We start from the raw sequence: 21146 nt of genomic DNA, 5'->3' as shown, positions 1-21146 counted from the left end.
CCTCAGCACCCTGGCTGTGGTATTTGTGAGCAGTAGCTATGCATGGATGTCTGCTGTTTGTGGAATATCCTTGGCTCAGCACTGGTGTCACAGTTTCCACCTGCTCCTCAAAGCCACAGGGGTCCCTGCTCCTCTCCAGCTCTGCCAGGTTTAGGGCAGCATTAGGACTGCCAAACCTTATTTGCTGTTCCCACTCAAAACATCCTCTTCATTAGAGGTTGGCATAGGTAATAATTAGGATACAGCAAAGATCCTCTTCCAAGGTCATTTTCTGCTGATGTCTCCCTGACAAAAGCTCAGGCAATACTAATTTGACATGACAGACTGTATCTGATTTTGGAAACACAACAGCAAAATACATTTTCTTGCAGTCAGGCAGTGATATTCTCACTGCAGAGTGGCTGCAGGGATGGGGCTTCTTAATCCAAAATTTTTACTCCTTACATAAAAATTCATTCTCTTCCATCTGACTCCATCCACCTACTAATCTTTTGAATTTTCTCTCTTGCTCAGCTTTTCTTTCAAGCCAGCTAGAAACAACAGTTCTTAGTGCTCTTTCCCAGTGCTGTAACTCCTCCTTTTTTCTGGTTCCAGATGCACAAACTCAGATGGAACAGTTTCCTCCTACCAGTGTTTGCTCCACTTCCCTCTCAAAGCTACCACATTGCAAAGTGGTGTTTTACCAAACCCTCCAAACTGCAGACAGCACCCCAGGCTGGTGGCAGCTTTGAGACCTGTCATGTTTCTGGTGTGAAACAACTCTCACAGAAATGCTGCCAAGCAAGGGGAATAATCCTTAATGCAACAGAGCTGCCCTCATGGCACAAAGCAAGGTACTAATCCATGATCTGATGTAATCTATGTGTTTAGAGTATCTCAAGCTGCCACTTTCCCTTTATGACAGTCTTACACATTCCTCCAAACCTCTAACATACTGTTAAAAGAGCACAAAGGTGGCAACATGGTTTGATTTAAACTTACCCTATAGTGACTCTTCAAGAATAAAACAGAGAAAGCAAAATCACTGTGGAATCAGAGACAACTGAAAAGTTAGGAGGTTTAAATTGCAGATGTATCCGTTCCAAGCAACAAAATCCTTGTGGCAACAGAGTCAAATTTCTATTTTCTCTTGGGATAAGTAATTTTAAAAATAGTTTCTGACAAGAGGAAACCTACAGAGCTGGTGACTGGCACATACCCACATTTTGCCTCAGGCAGCAGTGCAAGGAAAGCAGAGTGAGAGTGAGCACGAGCACACGTGGTCAGAACTGTAACACCTGGACTGTAGAATTCACATGGGCAATTCCCACAGGGAACTGCAGTGTTCCAAAGCAAACAATGCAAAAGGCAAAGAATGAGGGGAGAGCTCAGGGTTCACCTGTAGAAAGTGTTCCCTGCTTAATCTATGTGGGACTGTGCTCAGCCAGACTATGTGCTATTTTTAACACACACACACACACACACACACACCCTGCAAAAACTTTGTTATTTTGATTTCACTGGCTGGAAAAATAGTGGTTTTAAGTTTTCTAGTACATGTGCACTACAAGAAAAGAAAGGTGAAAAAAAATCCCAACTTGCTGTCCAATGCAGCTCATTTTTTTTAAACTGGTCTCAAGGTAGTAAAAAAGTTTTTTTCAACATGACTATTGAGAGAAATGTGTATCTTTTGAGACTCACACAGACACTGCAATGGGCTGCCCCTTTTGTTTGAAGGTGTGCTGCACTCTGGCCAGAAACACTCTCTCATTTGAACTCAGGTTGAAAGCAGTTCAGGAAGGTGCAGGGACCAAGTAAAGGAAGCCAGGAAGTGAAGCCCCAAACTGTAGTGTATGGTGGTTAACACAACAAGAGATGTAACAACTAGTTTTGAATTCTTGGAGGGAAAAACACCTTAAAAAGATAGAAGAATACTGTATTTTCCAAACTTTAAATTTCCACAGAACGTAAAAAAGTATCTGTAGCAAGCAGTTTGAAATGCAGCAACTATTCAAAGCACCAAAGCAGAAAAAGGCCTTTCTAAGCAATGTTTCTATCCTGTGACAGTCTATTTATTCCATTAATCAGCCAATGTCTTATACTCATTCAAGTGCAAGACAACTTACTGGTGTATTGATTGCATTTATTTTATAGTGAAGCTCTTCTTGTGATGGTACCCCCTTTAGCATTGCAAAGATACCTGGAATAGATGGAACTACTGAAAATCCTTAGAAAGACAAAATACATCAAGCAGTATAAAACAATTTCTCTTTATTCACAACTTGATCTTCGCCTTCATTTTACAAATAATCTGCTGTGCAAAACAGTTTATAAAATACTAAAAAAAAGCTTTTATTGTAAAAAAATAAAGTTTCTAGATATTCAGTTACTTTGCACTATCACAAATATTGCCCAGTATTTAACATTTAAATTCAATGTCACAATACTCAAGTCCTGTAACCCAATGACCCTACTGGTAAGAGAGCCACTACTGAAACTCACATTCACTAGGGATTGGTTAAGCATTTTCCTCCTGTCATATCTACACCATCCCACAGCTCTGATGACCCATGCTGGGAGCTGTACCCATATCATGAACTTAGACACTGGCCATCCTTTCGTCAATTTTTAGGTAAAAAAATTCCAAGTTAAATGGTAAATTTAGTTGGTGGCAAATTTTAGTAAATCATGGCTACACAGTGCAGTCACAGAACAACAAAGGTCCCCAACAGTGCATTTAAACTTTGCTAAAAAGCAGTGTAAATAAAGGCAGCCTACATGTGGTTCTGGGAACAAGCACTCTGATTCCTGTCAGTGTCCAAGCCACCTGGCCTAAAAACTGACTGTGCTGCAGTGCAACCGCAACCACATGAACCACCTCTGAGAAGTTTTGGTACAGCCAGCTGAGCCCTCATTGCTCCAACTCGCTTTCATTTTGCAGGGTTTTCATGGCCAAGCCCCAGAGGGTCATGCTGGAGAAGAAGGGGCCCTCGTTGCTCTTGTAGGCGGCAGAGGAGGCGCGGCTGCCCAGGGGCTCGGCCTCCAGGCCGGCCACGGAGGGGCGGAGCAGGGCCATGCCCTCGGCCTGCAGGGGCTGCTCTGCTGCAGGCACATCCACCTCGGGGTAAGCGTACGCTGGGGGTGCCGCTGGGGCCGGCTGGGCCTGGCCTTTCAGCGCCTTGCCAGAATCCACACCGAGCTTCTCTGCGTTTGCCGAGTCGTGGTGCTGGATCATGGATCGCAGCTTACAGTAAGAATCCGCGGAACTGTCGAATTCAGGGGAGCTTCCAGCGGGATGAATGGGAAATTTAACAGACACTGGTAGCAATGTGACAGACATCTCCGGGCCAAAGGAGTCAGAGCTCTGGGACTTGTCCATCCCTTGGGCGAGCTCCTCGAGGGCCCTGCAGTGCACCTTGCTGTGCCGCCGCAGCACGGCCGAGCGCGTGAAGCACTTGTTGCACGTCTCGCACGTGTAGGGCTTCTCGCCCGTGTGCGTCCGCACGTGCCGCCGCAGGTCACCAGAGCCCGCAAAACACTTCCCTGCAAGGGACCAGGACAGGGTCACACACTGCTCCCAACACAAGTGAGTACACATGCTTTAGTCTTGGGATTTCTGCTGGTCAGAGTGACCCAAGATACCTACAAGTCCCTTCTCCCAGCCCGGCAGTCGAAGAAGGAGTCAGGATTCTTCTGTTCTGGCTCTCAAGGTTGTTTTTTATTTCTTATCTATAACATTCTTTCTCTGGCCTGCTGAGGTCTGTTCACCACCCTTGGAGGCAGTGTTGCCTTTTATACTAAAAACTAGGTGTACATAATTTACAATAATTTCCCAATACCTATCACCTATGTTAGAAAGCCTGTCTCTACCCTAAACCAATCCAGAAGTGTCACCATCACAGCAGAAGATGGAGGCCAAGAAGAAGAAGGAGAAAGACTGGACATGCCCAGATTCCTCCATCTTGTCTCCTGAACCCCCATTCTAAAAACCCCAAAATTCTACATTTTCACCCTGTGATAAATTTGCTATCATTCTACTCAAACTCTGGCTTGCAAATCCTCATATAAGGTTGGTAATTTTTTCCATGGGTCAAAATCAAAGGTACAGGTGGTCTTGGGCTCTGTGCCGAGGTCTCTGAGCCCCCTGGCAGGGTCTCGAGTCCTCCACGGCAGTCAGGGGAATTTCCTGGGCTCTGACATTTTAATTACAAAAACTATCAAGCAATAAAGTATCATATGTCCCATCACTTATCTAGAACAGGTTCAAACAAGTTCCATCTATTTTTACAATTCCATTAACTTGTTTCTTCTTCTTGATCTGATTTTCTAACTTGCGTTTCCCAATGAATGGGTTTAGTTTTTGTCTCCAGAGACAGGAATATCCATTAATACTTTGAAAACTGTGAGTGCTCTCAGTTTGTCTCAATCTTAACAGAGAAAAAAATAAATTAAACTATCAATTTAATTTGTCTGTCTGGAAAAACAGTATGCTGATAAGCTTCTAAATATATTCTTCAAGTGAGAGCTGCATCATAGAAAGAAATGGTTTGTTCATTACCGAGGAACTACTCTCAAACTGCTGCCAAAGTTAGCTTTTTTGTTCACTTTAGGCTAACATAATGCAGCAGTTCTTTTTTACATTCTGGCCAGAGAATGTGTGAGAACTATAATTTTTTATTGTTGTAAATATTAGAACACAGAAAAATATTCAACTGTTAGTCTATCTTCAAAGCTACAGACTCAAATAAGCTCAATCACCATATTGCTAAGAAAAGAGTCTGAGGCTGAACCAAGGCAAAGTGTAGGAGAACAAGCAGAAAAAGAGATAATTAATTTCCAGAACTGCCACAAGATTGAGACACCTCACATTCTTTAAAATAGTAAAAGTAAGCTCGTCATTTTTATCTCATTTATTTTGCAAGGACCATCTAAAATGAATAATTTTAAATGACTGCCCAATACAACTGCAATCTCAATTTTCAGCAGCATACTTTTTATTTTGCTGCACAGATTTCTCTTCAGAACCATTTAACAGACACTGGTATTAAACAGTTATGATAAGATTAAAAATTACTGGAGTAACACATCTGGATGTTTTGCATAGTGTGAATGATTTCTTAATGCTTCACCAGATCCTCTTTGCACAAATGAAAAATATTCAGAAGACCACTACAAGACAAAATGAAAACAAGCCTGTTTAATAGCAGCAACACAACTGTTTTTACTTTTGTATCCTGTGTATCTATATCCTCATTCTGATGCAAGGCCTCCTGACAGTATTGACTTCTTCTTGTGCCTTAAGACAGTGCAAATAAAACATACTGCAGCTGGATTTGAACATAGGAAGCTACCCTCCTGTGAAACTGATTCCTCAGAACGTGAATGAAATTCTGTCAAAATAACACATAATGGCAAAAAAACACCAACAGACTGTGCAGGATCCCAAGTAACCTATGAGATCAAGATGTACCTGATCAAAAGACATTTTCAGACCTCCTGGCAGTATGGCCTATCTAACAGATTTTGAAAATGAGTGTTCTGAAATATTGATCATGTTTTGATTTTATTCCAAAGGCTGAAGCAAAGTAGCAAAAGGTTGTTATTATCAGACTCTATGGGTGAATGGAGTTAAAATCAAATGGTATGCAACTGGAAAAATAAAAGACTCCATCAATAGCCAAATGATGTCAATCCTAACTTCCCATCAAAAGGACTATTCTGAAAAGAAATCTATTTTTGAAGCAGCTACTCTGAGCAGCTCTGTAGCAAACACATTGGCAAACACACCCAATGTTAATTCCTCTTACTTTCCTAATTCCTTTCTCTAATTTTCAACTGAAATTCTATTTTAAACTTACAATAAAGGAGTTTATTACACCAAATGAAAGACTATGAAACATGCAAGAGAAAATTTTGTGACTGACTTTCACAACATGGTATTTCAACTTAAAATAGTTTTGATTAATTGTTACTCTGCTGACAAAGGAACTTTTACTCATCATTTGGAAAGCAAAGACACAACCAAGCAATGCACAGTGAACCTTACCACAAGCTGAACAGCTGTATGGTCTCTCTCCAGTGTGCCTTATCCTGTGCTTGACCAATTTTCGTTGCATATTAAATGACTTCCCACATTCATCACAGGTGAACACTTTATCTGCTGTATGGGTCTTTTTGTGCTCCTTTAAATTACTGAAGTTACTGAAACCTAGAAAAATATGACAGACTGAGATTAAAATGACTCCTCACTTTTCAGTCAAAAAGCCTGAGACAGGAGCTTTGGTTCTTACACACCTCTGCCACAGATATCACACAGGTGAGGTTTTTCTCCAGAATGAATAATTATATGACGCTGAACATCACCAGAAGCAGCAAATCTGGAACACAAGACAGAAACCCAATCAGTGTCTTTATAAAGTCCTTACTTCCCTAAACTATCATATGGAAATTGGCTTGAATGAATGCCTGATGTTCTGAACAAGGACTATGACCTAAAATACAGATTAACTGATGCAATTAAGAAAACACTTTTAAACTGACAGTGCCCAATTAAATTTATGCAAGGAAAAAACCTCCAAATATTTTATTTTATTTTTACATTATTAATGTTACTAATTCATTCTGCATTTTATGCTATTCCTGCATTAGTGTATTTTCTGTCACCTGTTAGCTAGCAGACTCATTTAATGCTTTGCTTAAATTTGCCAAATTTCCCACACTTCAGAATTTCATAAAACGTAAAAAAAGAAAGTATCACCAAATAATGACAAAAATGTGAGGGAAAGGTACAAACCCACATGATTTATTGTGACTCACACCATTCAAAATACACACAACAATATACAACACAATACATATAACACAACAAAATACACTCCATGCTATTCTTACCTACACACCAATACACAAAAAATTTAGACCACAAGCTCGGGTGACAGTGATTATCTTACAACAAGTCAATTGCAAACATTTATGTATTTTAATCCCACCAGCACACATTTAAACCAGCATCTTCTAAACAGAACTGAGCAGCATGCTGCCTTAGCACTTGGCTTGTAGTTTATCATGAAGATCAGCAGAAAACATTAACAAATTCTTTCATGTTAACTTTACTAAGATGAACAATTCTACTCACCTTTTGCCACAGATTTCACAAATGTATGGCTTCTCACCAGAATGTCGACGTAAATGCGTCTGGAGATTACCTGCCTGAAGGGAGAGCAATTTAAACATTTAAATATTTAAATTCAGCTTGCCTGTTGCTGTATACAGATAAAAAAAAATAATGATGGGAATTATGAGACTGGCTTTTTATTCCTACTTCTAAGGCAGTGAAGACTACAAAGCATGTATGAACTCAAGCACTCTTATCTAGTAAAGACAGACCACCATGTACTTCAAATTGTTTATGTATGCAATTATCCATTGACAAGAAGAGAAATAGGGAAAAAAATAAAAACAAGAAGCCTGAAATCAAATGCTAAGAGAAAAGAAAGACCTATAATTGAAAGCAGATCCAATTATAAATGAAGATTACACTATCTAGAATGCAGTGAAAAAGAAAACTTACTAACTTACTAGCAATATGGTTCATGTCAGTCTCACTTTCCCTGTCCTACAAATAAAATATTGTTACACAAGGATGTCTAAATTCACCTACCAGGTGGTTAAAAAGAAAAGAATAGGGTGAGAATTTTTCTATCCATAAAATACTCAGATGCTCCAAACCTGAAATTATTTATTCATACCTAAATAAAACAGAATAGGAAGTACAGAAAAGAACAAATGGGACTACTGCTAACCATTTTGTTACATATCTTTCCTCTCTCAATCCTCTAAAAATCATGCTAGTTGCTAGTCTAGCCAGCAAGCCAGACAATGACTAGGTACAATCTTCTTACTGAGTCCAACTTTTTTTGAAATGTTTTAAAGCCACTAGTCCTTGTCAATGGCTACTCCACTGAGTCCAGCTCACAAAGCACAGGACACACCTTGTAGAAGAGCTGCCGATGTTTCATACGTGGTGCACACTTCCACAGTCAGTTTTTAAACCTTTCTGATTGATTAATTGCCTGGTTTTTATTTATCTAAGGATACATCAAGTCCTTTACACTGGGAAAGAAAATTTGGGATGCAAAGATTACCATGTCCTCATCAGTCACAGTAAGATAACAAAAATTAGACCCAGACAAATTCCTTCTGACCCATTTAGACAATAAATTACCTGTTATGATCTATCACTGTAATCAGACTGCATAATATCCCAGAACTCAAGTACTACACACACACACACACACACACACAGAGGACAGTATTGAATGGATCAATGTGGGAACCCTGAAAGAGCTTTCTTTAATCCCTGTACACTTTTTCAAACAGTGTGACTGAACGACTGTTTTCTAAGGCCAAACTTTCTAATACTGAAATCTACTCAAAGAGAGGCATTAGGTACTTATTTCTGGGGAAGAAGAAGATGAATCATGGAATAATTTTTGCTTTTCAAAGACAAGGGATTTTATATCACAGTGCATTTAAGAAAAACATACAGAAAAAAAGCACCTTTACTTCTATCCATGTCACAAACAAACCCTATCAGGGGCATTTGAAAGTTATTCAAAATAAAGACACAGGGTGAATTTGAAGTGCAACAACAATTTCCCACAAAGGCATATAAAGTAAGAATAAAAACATTTTACAGAAAGCAGCAAGTAGATCCATTTCTTTATTACAAGCATATGTCCTTTCCTCCTAATGAGGGCAAAGCTTGTTATTATCTGTGCTAAGACAAAAAATGGTAAAAACATCAATAGCTTGTATTCTTTCTTAAGCTTTAAAGCTGGCACACAACCTTGGTTAAAGCATCACATGCCATCCCAATGGAAAAAAAAACTAAGGGGATTTCTGCTTGCATTTCAGTGAAAGAAAAACAATGTTCAGAAGAATCCTTGAAATGGTTGCATAGACTTCCCCCTAAATTTGGATCAGACTTAGTCCTTTTGTAAATGGCAAGCTTTCAAAGTGAAGCACCTTATATACCTGGGCCCCCAAAAGAACCTCTGCAGGAGGAGGTGAAACACAATATCCTGGATCACCTGCCTGAGAGGGCTCACATCACAACAAGCTGTGTACAAGCAATAAGGGAAGATGAAGGCTTGGAAGTAAAAAAGGAATGTTTTCCTCAAAAATCAAAGACTTTGATGGCTGTTTGTTCCCAACTATGAGTTCCCACATCAATTTCCCCTACTTTCATTTTCTGCTCCACACTCCAACACACAGCCCATCAGCTACATTCAGCAGGGGCAGACATCCCACCAGGCCCAACAGCTGCACTGTCTCACAGGCACAGAACACGAAGGCTTAAATAAGAAAAGTGTTTCTATTTCTGTGCCTGCAGACAGAGGAGATAAAGGACAAGATCGGAGATGGTATTTTAAGCAAAAAGTAGATAGTAATTATCCTTGCATCTTACTTTCTGGTGAGTGGAATCTTATTTGCAGGACTCAAAAGCAAGTAGCTCAGACCCCTCTATGAGCAGAGAAAGAGCTGCAGCCCAGAGGCTGAGTGCTCTGGCTCTATGTAGGGATTGACATGTGTCTGCCTGCCCCTTCAGGCCAGCCAGGTCACAGGGAGGGAAGGGAAGCTGTGTGGGAGGGTTTAATTAAAAGGCAGAAATTTCCAGCTTTGTCAGGGGTTTTGTTTGTTTCTGTAATTAAAGAGGAGCAAAGCACACTGCATGAGGAGTCTGTCATGCCTGTCAAACACTGTGTGACACTTCCCACCTCTTCCCCCACTGTAGTAGTAAATACCACTCTATTTGCCAAAAGTAATTTTAATGGAATTAGAAATATCCATGTTTTTCTTTTAATAGCTGGAAGTTCAGCCATCAAAATGAATGAAAATGCTGCTTTTTGCTTAAAAGAAATCATGCCCAGTTTTGCTGAAAATTGCCCAATAAGCATGATGAAACAGTATTGTTCACTGGATGCAGTCTTATATTCACATTTGGCAACGAGGTGTAGGACACAAAGGCATCAGATTCATGGGTCAAACAAGGCCCATGGTGGGCTGGGAAACTGAAGCAAGAGCAGCACAACCAGTGGTGGGTGGGTAGGCTAAAAGCACACAGCTCTAATGCTTAAACCAGCACCCATAAGAAATGCCAAGGCTATTCAAGCATAATTATGTAATCTTAGTATAAAAATATGCACCTGTTTATTGTCTGCTGTTCTTACATGTGCACCTCTCAACCACGAAATCAGAAAGGAAATAGAGATTTTGGAAATGTGAGACAACTAGGCACCAACCTTGTGGAAATACAAATTAATTGTTGCACCCAGAATAGGAAGCAAACACTGGAGGGCCAATAAAGCAGCTAAAGCTTAGGCCCTATATGTAAGTATGCAATTTCACAAGAAGTTTTTTTTAAATCATAGCTGAGCTTTGTCACTTCCAACAGGTAGTGGTTTCTTTCTCACTGAAAGAAACTGAGCCCACATATATGGATACAAATTCTTTTTATCTGACTCAAATCTACTTAATCATTTATGCCATTTAGGAAGATGAAACTGTATTGTGAATACATTATTACATAAAACTTGAATCTGTACTTTTTTCAGACACTGTAAAAATGCTATTCACAACATACCTTTAAGCATAAAGCAAAAGAACAGTTTGGAAATTAATGTTCTTCGTATTTCAAATATGGCTGTGGCTCTGTATACTTAAACATTCATTTGAATGTAAAATACACAACACATCTACTGAGAGCAGACAGAATCAAAGACATCTAAAACATTCAACATGTTTTTTTCATATAAGACATTTTAATAATTTATCCCTAGAGTGAATTGTGTCTTTGAAAAAAAAAAAAAAAATCTAATCTTAAACCCAAGACTTTTAGAATCAACACAGAGATGCATTTCAAGTGTAAGTACCATAATATATAAAATATTCCCACCTGTGAGAAGTGTTTCCCACAAATGTTACATTCAAAAGGTTTCTCACCTAAAAGAAGAAACATAGTAATAATTCTAATAGTTGCAGTGGAACAGAAATGTTTAAAATTCTAATTCTAGTAGTTGCAGTAGAACAGAAATGTTTAAAATTGGTACACTTCCTTTTAAAACATGTACTGTAAGAGTAAAAAATATCCCCAAAAGGATACTTACCCATCTATTTAAGGGGAAATTCAAGAGGGAAATACAGCTTTTACCCCTGAGTTTGTAAGGCACACTTGCTCAGAATTTATCTTTCAAAACAAGTAGAAGAGTTTTGATATGAATGGGTGCAGGTTTTAATATTTTAAAAATACTTTTGATTCTAAATGAAAGGAGTATCATAACACCAGGAAAAACAGAATAGAAGACAAGGCCCAGCAACAACAGTGATGGGAAGGGCACTTGTTTTTCACTTGCACATTCTTAAAAAGAAGGAGGAATAAAGGGAAGCTAATTTGGAAGAATTGTGTTTCCTGGTTTTAATGTCTACCATATATCTCTGCTCAGCACATAACCATTCATTCCAGAAAATATATATATTTGCCTTCAAATTCTCATCCTATATAGAAGTACCTGAAGATTACCCAAGTATTTTGCTCCAAAATTCTGAATTTATACATGTAAAACTGTTATCCTTGAATCTCTAAAAACAGATTAGCAACTTTAGTAAAAACTGATGTAGCTCACTTTAGCTTTCCAAAATAACTTGACTCTCAATCTAGAATGTGACTGTACAACAATTCTCTTGCTGTTAATTTAAGACAAATATGTTTTTGTAAAAACTTTTTCTCCTCTATAGTATTTCATATAGGTGTTTTTTTATTCCCCCTGCTTAGTTCCTGGTTTCCTAGTTTTTACACTGTTGATAAAATTTTAGAATTCATCTTTTAGAATGTTAAAAACAAAAATGATGCTCAAATTCCATTCATTCAATGGCAGTCACACTTATCATCATCTTTCATGAGTCTAACTGCACATTTAAAGGACATTTGTGCAGGGCACATGTGCAGGGCAACAAAACCAGTGTAAATCCATTTTGAAAACAGAATATTTCCAAAGGGAAAAAAAGAGATCTTAAGCTGTGTTTCATCTTGATCACAATTAAAAAAATCTGTACAAAGACTTTTATTTACTTCTTTAATTTTAATTTTCCTGATTTTACAGAGCAGCTCTTGGCTTCTCTTCCATTAAGTATTCTTTACATCAATATTTTTCCTCCATCCTTGGAAATGTTACAAGCAACATCTACCACATCCAGGTGTGGGAATTCCATTTCCCTTTCCTCCTGCCAAATACAGATGAAGTTCTTCCAACGTATTTTAGGATCAAGGACTAAATGCAATTCTCTTTAGATTTAAAACACAGAGTAAACACACAGTTATGTTGCTTCACAGATTGCAACCTTGCAGTTAGTCTGACAGCTTGAGGCTTTATCTACTTTGTCTGCTTAATGAAGAATGGAAATCTTGCAGTTTTATTAAAGCTTTCTTTCAATTAAAGATAAAAATTATGAAAGCAGTAAATCAACTATAAAGTCACTCAACTCTGAAGAGCCCTGAGGCTTGATTTCATTACGATTTTAAACTTGCAAAATACTAAAAATTCTGATACTGACAACACAAATGTAAATGAAACCAACAGGGAGCCAGATCTGTAGCAACTGGGAAGGATTCTGAAAGCCATAAAAGCATCAAGATAATATGAAACGGAGGATAAAAAAAACAATAGCAAGCAATTTTTGCAGAAATTAAATATACAAAAAAGAAGTCACTGGAGACCAAAAGAATAGTATCTGAACAGGAATCCACTCTGAAATGACTAGAGGGAGAAGGAAGGAATTGGAGGCTCAAATTTCTCCAAACAATTATTGTAGGCTGCATGCAGCCTCATTCTAACTGTACTGATGTACAAACAATTGGAGGTTTTCCCCCCACAAGATAAAGATAAAAAAAACAGAGGTTTTTTGAAAAAGAAACATCAAATGACTTTTTGGACAACAATTTTGCACTTGCATGGAACTCCAAACCACTGGGCTTATCAAGTAACCTATTGCTCAGAGGCAATTAGCCTCACTGGACCTGAGGGTGTATTAGTAAGAGTGCAGCTAATAAACTGAAGATTCTTCTTCTCTGCCTGTCACTGGTAAGACCATATCTGGACCCTTAAGAAAAGAAGGCACACAGGAAATCTTACTGCTGGCTACAGGCTTGGGAGGGCAGATGCAAGCAGGTTGTTCCTGGTATACAGTCTTGGGAAAAGAGGCAACAGATGCAAGTTTGACCATGACAAATTCCAATTAGATACATGAAAATAATATTTTACCCCATGAGGGTGGTCAGACACTGGGAGTGATTGTCTGGAGAGGTTGTGGAAACTCTGTCTCTGGAGATGTCCAAAATGTTCACTACACAAGGTCATGAGGAAAACAACATGATCTAATTTGATGTGCCTTGAGCAGGAACCTGGAGCAGATTACCTCAGGAGACCCAAGGCAATCTAAATTAGTCTATGATTCTACAACCATCAATAAATTCCAAACCAAAAACCTCATCTGAGAACACCAGGATTGCATCCTTCTTGTTCAACACCCTGCAAGAAGACAAAGTACACAATAGTGGGATACATGGCTGGATCAACAGCAATAGAGAAAAACTGGGGAAAAGCAGTAACTGAATACAATTTAGACAGTGCTTAATGCAGGGACTTTACTTTTAACCCTTCAGCTGCCATATACTTTCTACCTTCTGTTTCATCCCTTCTTGTTCAATATTCTGCAAGAAGAGGTGAAGATAAAGTACACAACAGTGATCAGAGCAGTGTTGTGTCAGCTCCAGAGGAGAAAGGCATGGAGGCAAAGTGGTGTTCCTGATGAGATCACAAAGGTGAGGAGCTGTACTCACTAAGGCAAGGAATGCTGGAAGTTGCTTAAGCAAAACTCAGAATGAAAAGGTTGAGGATCAACAACGTATTGTATTACACGGCAGCGCTACTCTGTTCCTGTTCCAACCTGCCAAGAGTTCTTTCCATTGGCCCAAGTTTGTTTTGGGTTGCTCTTTTGAGATGTTCCCTGAAAATACATAAAATACCCCAACAAAACCACTGGATGTTTCTGGACAAGTATGGTCTATATAAAGGAGATAGACTTGCTTCCTTTTTTTCAGACAAGTCAATATAATAATAAAGAAGAAATTATAACATTCAGTCAAAATCAACCAAAGTCAGTGCAGTAAGCTCTGTTCAGAGATTCCTTTAAATGTTCATGATAATAATACAAATAAAACAGTCAGACATGCCAGCACAATGACTGTTGAACACAGTTTGGCTGCCTTCACATAGAAAGCTCATCAATGCACCCATGCTAACCTGTAAATTCTTTAGTAGTTCCTAGTGTTCGGGAGCAGAGAATTTCACATGTGCTTTTTCTTGACAACCAGACCACCACAGCACTTGTGTTGAAAGAATTGTCATTTTTGGGTTAAAAATCACATCAGCTTCCTCCATCTCTTCAGAAAGCTGTACTGGGAGGGCTTTCAGTGAGCTCTGTAAGTCTTAAATGCCTGCTAACCCTTCTGCTTAGCTCCAGAAAATTAATGTTTTTAAATAAAATCGATAGCTAGAAATCTGCTATCCTTTCTGAAGTGGCAGATGCATAGAAATGGCATTTAGCATACACTTTTATTACTTAACTACCAGTGTACCTCACAGTAACAACACAGATGTGCCCTGTACCTTCTGCTACAGGTCTTTCCAATATCAACATCCTACTCACCATCCACTGCAATTTCCCAAACACTCTTTTTGCACTAGTTGGGTATTTTAAAAAAAGAATTAACATGAATAACAGGGAGCAATTCCCAAAAATAAGAAGGAAGCAAACAGGCATTTCTAGTGATATCCTTTCTTCAGTTTTTCCATCCTTTGATGTGCTTGGTATTTGTTAAACTTAGGCTCTTACACTTTTGTCATCTTAGCACATCCATAGAAGAATGCTAATGCTTTATTAACTAGCATTCAAGTCTGGAATTTTTGAAAACTACTGGAAGAAGATGGTATGTGAAAAGCAGCTGAGAATTCCTGAATGCTGGGGTCTCTCTAGCACAAACTAACATGTTACTGCAGTTAGCTGGGACTTTTCTAGATGCTCTTGTCTTCTATCTGATCATCTGTTTTCCTGAAAATCTAGGATATTAAAATAGACCTGATGATACCAGGTCAAACCAGATAAGATTCAAAAAAATACAAGGCAAAAAGAGGATCTGAGTAAGAGACATATGCAACTCTTCCACAGGAGAACAAATTTTAGAAAAAGTCTTAGCAACATAAACATATAGAAGCAGTTAAAGCTAACAATTGAAAATTTCAGGAAGCTAATGCAAAATGTTCATATTTTCAGGTTCTGGGAAGATTTTTCCATTAATAAAATAGAAGAAGAAACTTTTAATTCTAAGGATCAGTTGACAAAATAAATTAATGTCTGCTAACAGAGTTTCATATTTAGTGTCAAAGTACCAATACATGATCATTTCAAAATGATGTTTATTTGACAAGATTGAGAGAGATGCATTTGTATATTTAATACAGGGAAAAAGAAAAACAAAAAACATTCAACAGCTTAACCAGGAGTAATACCATCTCAAGGAGTTTGAATCAATGGTGTTACCTGCCTAGCCAAGGTAATTTTTAAAAACTCTTCTAAAGAAGCATATCTAATAAAAGGACATGGTCACTAAATTGAACAGACAAATTAAATAATTTGCAGTTAAACTAAGGCTTGTTTTCACTAGAATAAAAAGATACTTAGAAATAAATCTATGTTAGGTTTAAAAATATTACCTGTGAGTTTTTAAAACAAAGTACATTAATTCAAAATTCCCAATTACTCTGCAGCCTGCAAGAGCCTTATTCTGTAGGTAAACACAATTAAAGTTGTTATAAGGCATATTTATACAGATTAAGAAAAAATGACTACCAAGCCCCAATTACTTGCATCTTACAATGAATATATGACCAGAGAGAACAGACATATTCTAGTACACTTATAGTACCATTTATTTGTTTGCACCTTTTGTTGCCATCTGGCTCAAACATCTGGGCCACCTGACAAACTGACTAGAAATGACTCATCTAAATGCAGGACAAAAACAAAATTTTCATTGAAATTTCATTTTCATCAAATTCACACGATGTTCTTTGAAAAAGCACCTCAAATACATAGAAATCTTTTCTACAACTCCCAGCAAAACTCGGTATTACAGTTCTTTATTTCTGTAAGATTACCCATTAAAAAAAAAAACAAAACAACAAAATAAAACCACAGCCTTTTGAAAGTAGACCCTTAACCAGCACCTCTAAATCAAGAGACATTGCAAGATATTCTGTGTAACTGAAATATTTGGTCTGCAGACCAAGTAACTGATAACTGTACCTGTATGAGACCTTTTATGTAGCTCCAAATTGCTTGGATGTTTGAAAGCCTTCCCACATAACTCACAAGTATATTGTTTCTGTGACTGAAGAGTCTGTGATTGTCCTTCTTGTTCCAAAGGACCTTGAGATCTTTCCATTTCAACAGTCTGTTCAAAATTCTCTGAATTCATTAAATCTTCAGCTTCTTTTTCATCAGTAACTCTAACATCTGTTGTGTCCGTGGCACTTTCATTTACAGGTTCAATTACTTCTGTTATTCTACTGTCATCTCTTTGGGGCTGCTCAGGGGGCTGCTCTGCTGATTTCTGAGATCTTAGGAAATTTAACTTTTTGAGGTGCACTGCCTTTTTCAGCCGCATCTGTCTGGTGGGCTGCACAACCGTGCTCTCTGCATTTTGGTCTGGAGCAGCTTCACTTGCAGACTGAACCAGGAAGTTTGATGGTAAATGCTCAGAGGTTTCCAGAATACACTCAGAGTGATTGACAGTGCAAGAATTACTCTGCACTGTGTTTATTTCCGTGGATGTGCTGTAAGAAAAGGCTGGTTCTGCTCCTCTCTCGTGATCAGAGCAAGCGTTTTGTTTGTAGAACTGTTTGCTGTAGAAGTTGCGCAGTTTATAGTAATAATTTGGTTGTTTAAATGGGAGCTCTGTGCAGCTGCCATCTAAGGAATCTTGTGGTGGTTTGTGTCCATCACCTGATGGGGTGTGCAGATTCACAGACTGTGAGTTCTGCTCAGCCAAGCCTTTGTTAGTCTGTCTGTCAGCTGAGCACTCAGGCAATAGGTTTGTCCCATAGGCATCCCCAGCACAGCTGGTATCTGTACCCAGAGTGTTCTGCAGTGAAAACACACTGTTGCATGGCATGCTGGCTGCCTGTTCCACAGCTGTGGAAGACTTTAAAAAGGTGTGGCAAATGTTCAGCACATTTTGCACTTGGAGGCACTGTGCAATGTCCAGCATAGCTTGTACGTTGTCCTGACTAAGGTCCAGGTGGGAGGTGTACATGAAGTCCAGGATCTGGCCTATGCCACCTACGTTTTTGATGTCCAAGTGAAACACATCATTCTTCTGGCCTGAAGAATTCTGGAAAAGGGTCCTGATAAAATAAGGCAAATATTCAAACACAAACACAAATAATTCCCATACATAGAAAAATATACATACATCTCATATAGGCTGCTTGGTATGAAACAAGTTTGTACTCTAAAGATTGCTGTTTTTTTGATGATGAATTTCTCAAAATTGCTCAATTACTTGTCTTATATACTAGTCCTACATTAGTGTACCTGAAATATAAATCAAAGTAAATGATCCTTTATCTAACTTTAATTCTGTATTTTTTAATGTTTTCACATAACACCCTGTACTTATGGTTTCTTATCCACTGTTCATCACATATTAGGTGCAGTGGTGTATTTATGGACAATTTGCAGAACTGGTTGACTCAGAATGGTTTTTCTCCTTTCATCATGGCAGATTAAACAGGACATAAATTTTCTAGCAAAATGGAGAAGACAGATCTCAAAGTCAGCCAAACTCTTCTCCTCTGGCAACTGAGTTTGTCCATTGAACTCCATCAGTAAGCCTATCAAAGGTCTTACCACTAGTTCTTTCTCCACAAATACACAAGAGGATGGAAATATTAACAAGAAGATGGCATTATTTTCAATTTATTTTCTCCTATCTAAAAAGGGACTTTTTTACTGGTACTGGATAAGAACCAAGTAAAAGGATAATGAAGAGTACAGATACATAATCCTAAAACAGCAGTAAAACCAATACCCACAGAATTGTCACTGAATCCTTAAAATGCATGAATTCACAAAAGTTCTTACTGTTGGATGTAAAGTATTCTCAGCATCAGAGATGTAGTTCTTCACATGCACAAGTAGTCCTAGATAAAGTGAGTTCATACTCTCTTTCAGTCAAAAACTCTGGACCCATGAAAATCCTGATACTCTCACAGTAAACAATGACATATAAATGCGGTCAGGTCACTCTTATGTAGTTACTTTCCTACACTAAAAAATGCCCCAAACTTAATGGTTCCTCTTTGTGGGCTAAATCTCAGATTTGGGTTTGGTTAAAGGAGGGCATGATATGAATGAGCTCTAAATCTTAACAAAATGTGAGTCTATGCTAAAACTTCACAAACGCAGCGGATACTCTGAAGCCAGTGCCCACATCCAAATTCCTTCATAAATCTAGACTATCCTATCTAAATTAAAACCAGAACTATAATGAACAGATCTGTGTTGAGAGCCTAAATTAATTAGCCACTTATATCCTATTGAACTTTAATAGGAGTTGAGCTCTTAGTTCTTTTTAACTACTTTAAAAATTTGGTCTTTGAGCATAATTGCACTTCATCAGCAGTACAGCTCTAGAGGAGAAAAAGGAACCTCTTATCTTTTTTTTCTGGTCATAACAAGTAGGTTTCTTACAAATGAATTAGCAGTCAAGCTTTAGAGATGTTTCAAAAAACAAGGTCTAAAAACTGCCAGATCTAACAGCTTACTCATAACTAATATAAAACACTAAGCTGGGAGAGCCAGCACCCTCCAAAATTTGGAGGCACTGTTGAGGGCAGTACAGAAGAGTAAGAAAGCAGTGATGTGGTGCAATGGGCCACCTGTAAAACACAGTTGTTGTCTCTGAGAATCTGAGTAAGCAGAGATTCACCAATAAACTATATTGGCACATTTTATTTCGAATATGACTGATCAAACAAGTCCCATTATTTGGAAATGGATAATGTTTTATCAATTCTATCCATTATTTGGCTCTGTTCATATACTCTACTATGTTCCTTGTAAGCAGTTATCTTTTTCTGGAGAAATACTGAATGCAGGTCCATGCCAGAACCTATTATATGAAGCACTATAAACAAATAAATCAAGAAGAGCATACTGTGAATACTTGACACAACTTTATCTCTGGACAAACAATTTTCCCTTTTTCCTTATACTCCCAAGAGTTCCTGCGACCAACAGAAAAAAACAGCCTTCTCAGAGAAAACCTCAGCCAACAGCATTTAGCTAACTTTTAAACAGAAGAATTTTCTATCACATACCTGAAATATTGACTGAAAGCAGCTAACACATTCTTGTGTGCTTTGAAGCAGACACCCTTGACCACCAGCATGCAGTCACAGAGAAGCCCCTGGATGCGCTGTTCATGTAGCTGCTGCAGAAGATGACAGCTATGGCTAGCAACAGTGTCCATGCTAGAAAACCACCTAAATTACCTATAATGAAATAAAATCCTGAGGTGAATATTAAATTGCAAAATTAATTTAAAATATTAAGAACATTTTTAACAATTTATTTTAGCTTTCAAAGGAAGCAGACTTCAGTTTAGACCTGCAATTTGATCACTAATGACATTTTTCTGGCTGGAGTCACATTATTGCTCACCAACAGATACACAGCCATACACATTTGAAATACTGACTTTAACAGAGATTTGCTTACCACAAAGAGCCTCTGCAAAAAGCTAATGGTGCTGCCAATAAACTGGACCCCATAACCACAAAAAAATGCACCCTAATTCAGACAACTCCCACAATAATTAGATTATAATGCAAAAGACACATTGCATGTACAAAATCAGTAGCATTTGTAGAGGAAAACCTCAGTTTCTTCAGCCTCTAAACTCCAAAGGGAGAATATAGTACTAGTATTATTTCAGGCATTTGTTGCTGTTCTAGCTACCTACATTTCCACCATGGATCTGATTAATTAGACACATTGGCATAGTATTGTTTTTAATACAATGTAATAACTAACTGAAAAAATCCCCTCTTAACAGGTTGAAAAGACAAGTTGCATTCCAACACAACACATTTACATTGCATTCTATATTTCCTTTTATTTTTTTTCCCTAACAAGGATGTAATGCTTCCCCTGTGCACTTGTAAACATAACAATTCCAACTATAAGGACAATCAGAATTTTTAGTCTTCTAACTAGGAATAATGGAGGAAAACCTTCCTATTCTAATGAATGAATTAGGAAAACCACCTTCTGTTAAGCATGACCAGATAGTGGTCAACCCATTCTCAAATCCCATGAACGAAAAGGGTTTCACGTAAATTTATGCTGTTTTACTCTGCGATTCCCTGTTTCTGGTATTACATGGGCGGGATGGGGGGTGGTATTTTATTATGCTTTTTCTCTCTTAATGCTTAGCATGTTTTGACCAGGCTTTAAATAAAGAAAGCACATCAATTTGCTTTCCCTGGGAACATCTCCCACCACGGCACCCTGCAATTACTTTGACAGCGAAGTGCCTCTCATCCATCAGGTGCGTGTCTCCCCTCGGGGCCGGCGGGCACGGGGAGCCGCTCCCGAGCAGGAACCCCCGGCACAGCCGCTATTTATGGCCAAGCTCGGCTCAGCCTCGCCCAGGTGAGCCCAGGCTGGAGGTGTCGCACGGAGGAGAGTACAGAGGGAGGCTTTGCCTCACTGCGGGCCGGCTCTGTCCGGGGCCGGGGCGGGCTCGGGGCCGGGGCGGGAGGAGCCCCGGGACACACAGCCCCGGGAGGGGAAGAACGCGGCGCGGCCCGGCACGGGTGAGACAGCGGCCCAGAGGCAGGAGCCGAGCCGAGCCGGCCCTGCCCAGCCCAGCGCTTACCGGCTCCGGCCACCTCCCAGCTCCATCCCCGCCATCGGCCGCTTCCGCCGCCGCCGCTCCCTCCCCTTCCCCTTCCCGTTCCCCTTCCCCTTCCCGTTCCGGCGCG

General features: G+C 39.0%; 1 protein-coding gene across 1 annotated transcript; it reads right to left on the bottom strand.

Annotated features, from left to right (window-relative positions):
- Positions 1-2251: 2251 nt before the first annotated feature.
- Positions 2252-21092, bottom strand: ZBTB49 (zinc finger and BTB domain containing 49). The gene is made up of 8 exons (XM_054295678.1): positions 21041-21092; positions 19479-19652; positions 16402-17501; positions 10937-10983; positions 7115-7188; positions 6274-6356; positions 6026-6187; positions 2252-3522 (listed from the first exon to the last, which is right to left on the bottom strand). Exons 2-8 carry the CDS (start codon positions 19628-19630, stop codon positions 2891-2893), a joined length of 2250 nt encoding a protein of 749 aa, XP_054151653.1. The 5' UTR covers positions 19631-19652; positions 21041-21092; the 3' UTR covers positions 2252-2890.
- Positions 21093-21146: the final 54 nt, after the last annotated feature.

The sequence above is a fragment of the Melozone crissalis genome, unplaced genomic scaffold, assembly GCF_028551555.1.
Source record: "Melozone crissalis strain CALT ecotype California unplaced genomic scaffold, PUWL_Pcris_2 ptg000006l_1, whole genome shotgun sequence".
Classification (NCBI taxonomy): domain Eukaryota; kingdom Metazoa; phylum Chordata; class Aves; order Passeriformes; family Passerellidae; genus Melozone; species Melozone crissalis.
Note: the sequence above shows the minus strand (reverse complement) of the source record. Positions and strands in the feature narration are given on the sequence as shown.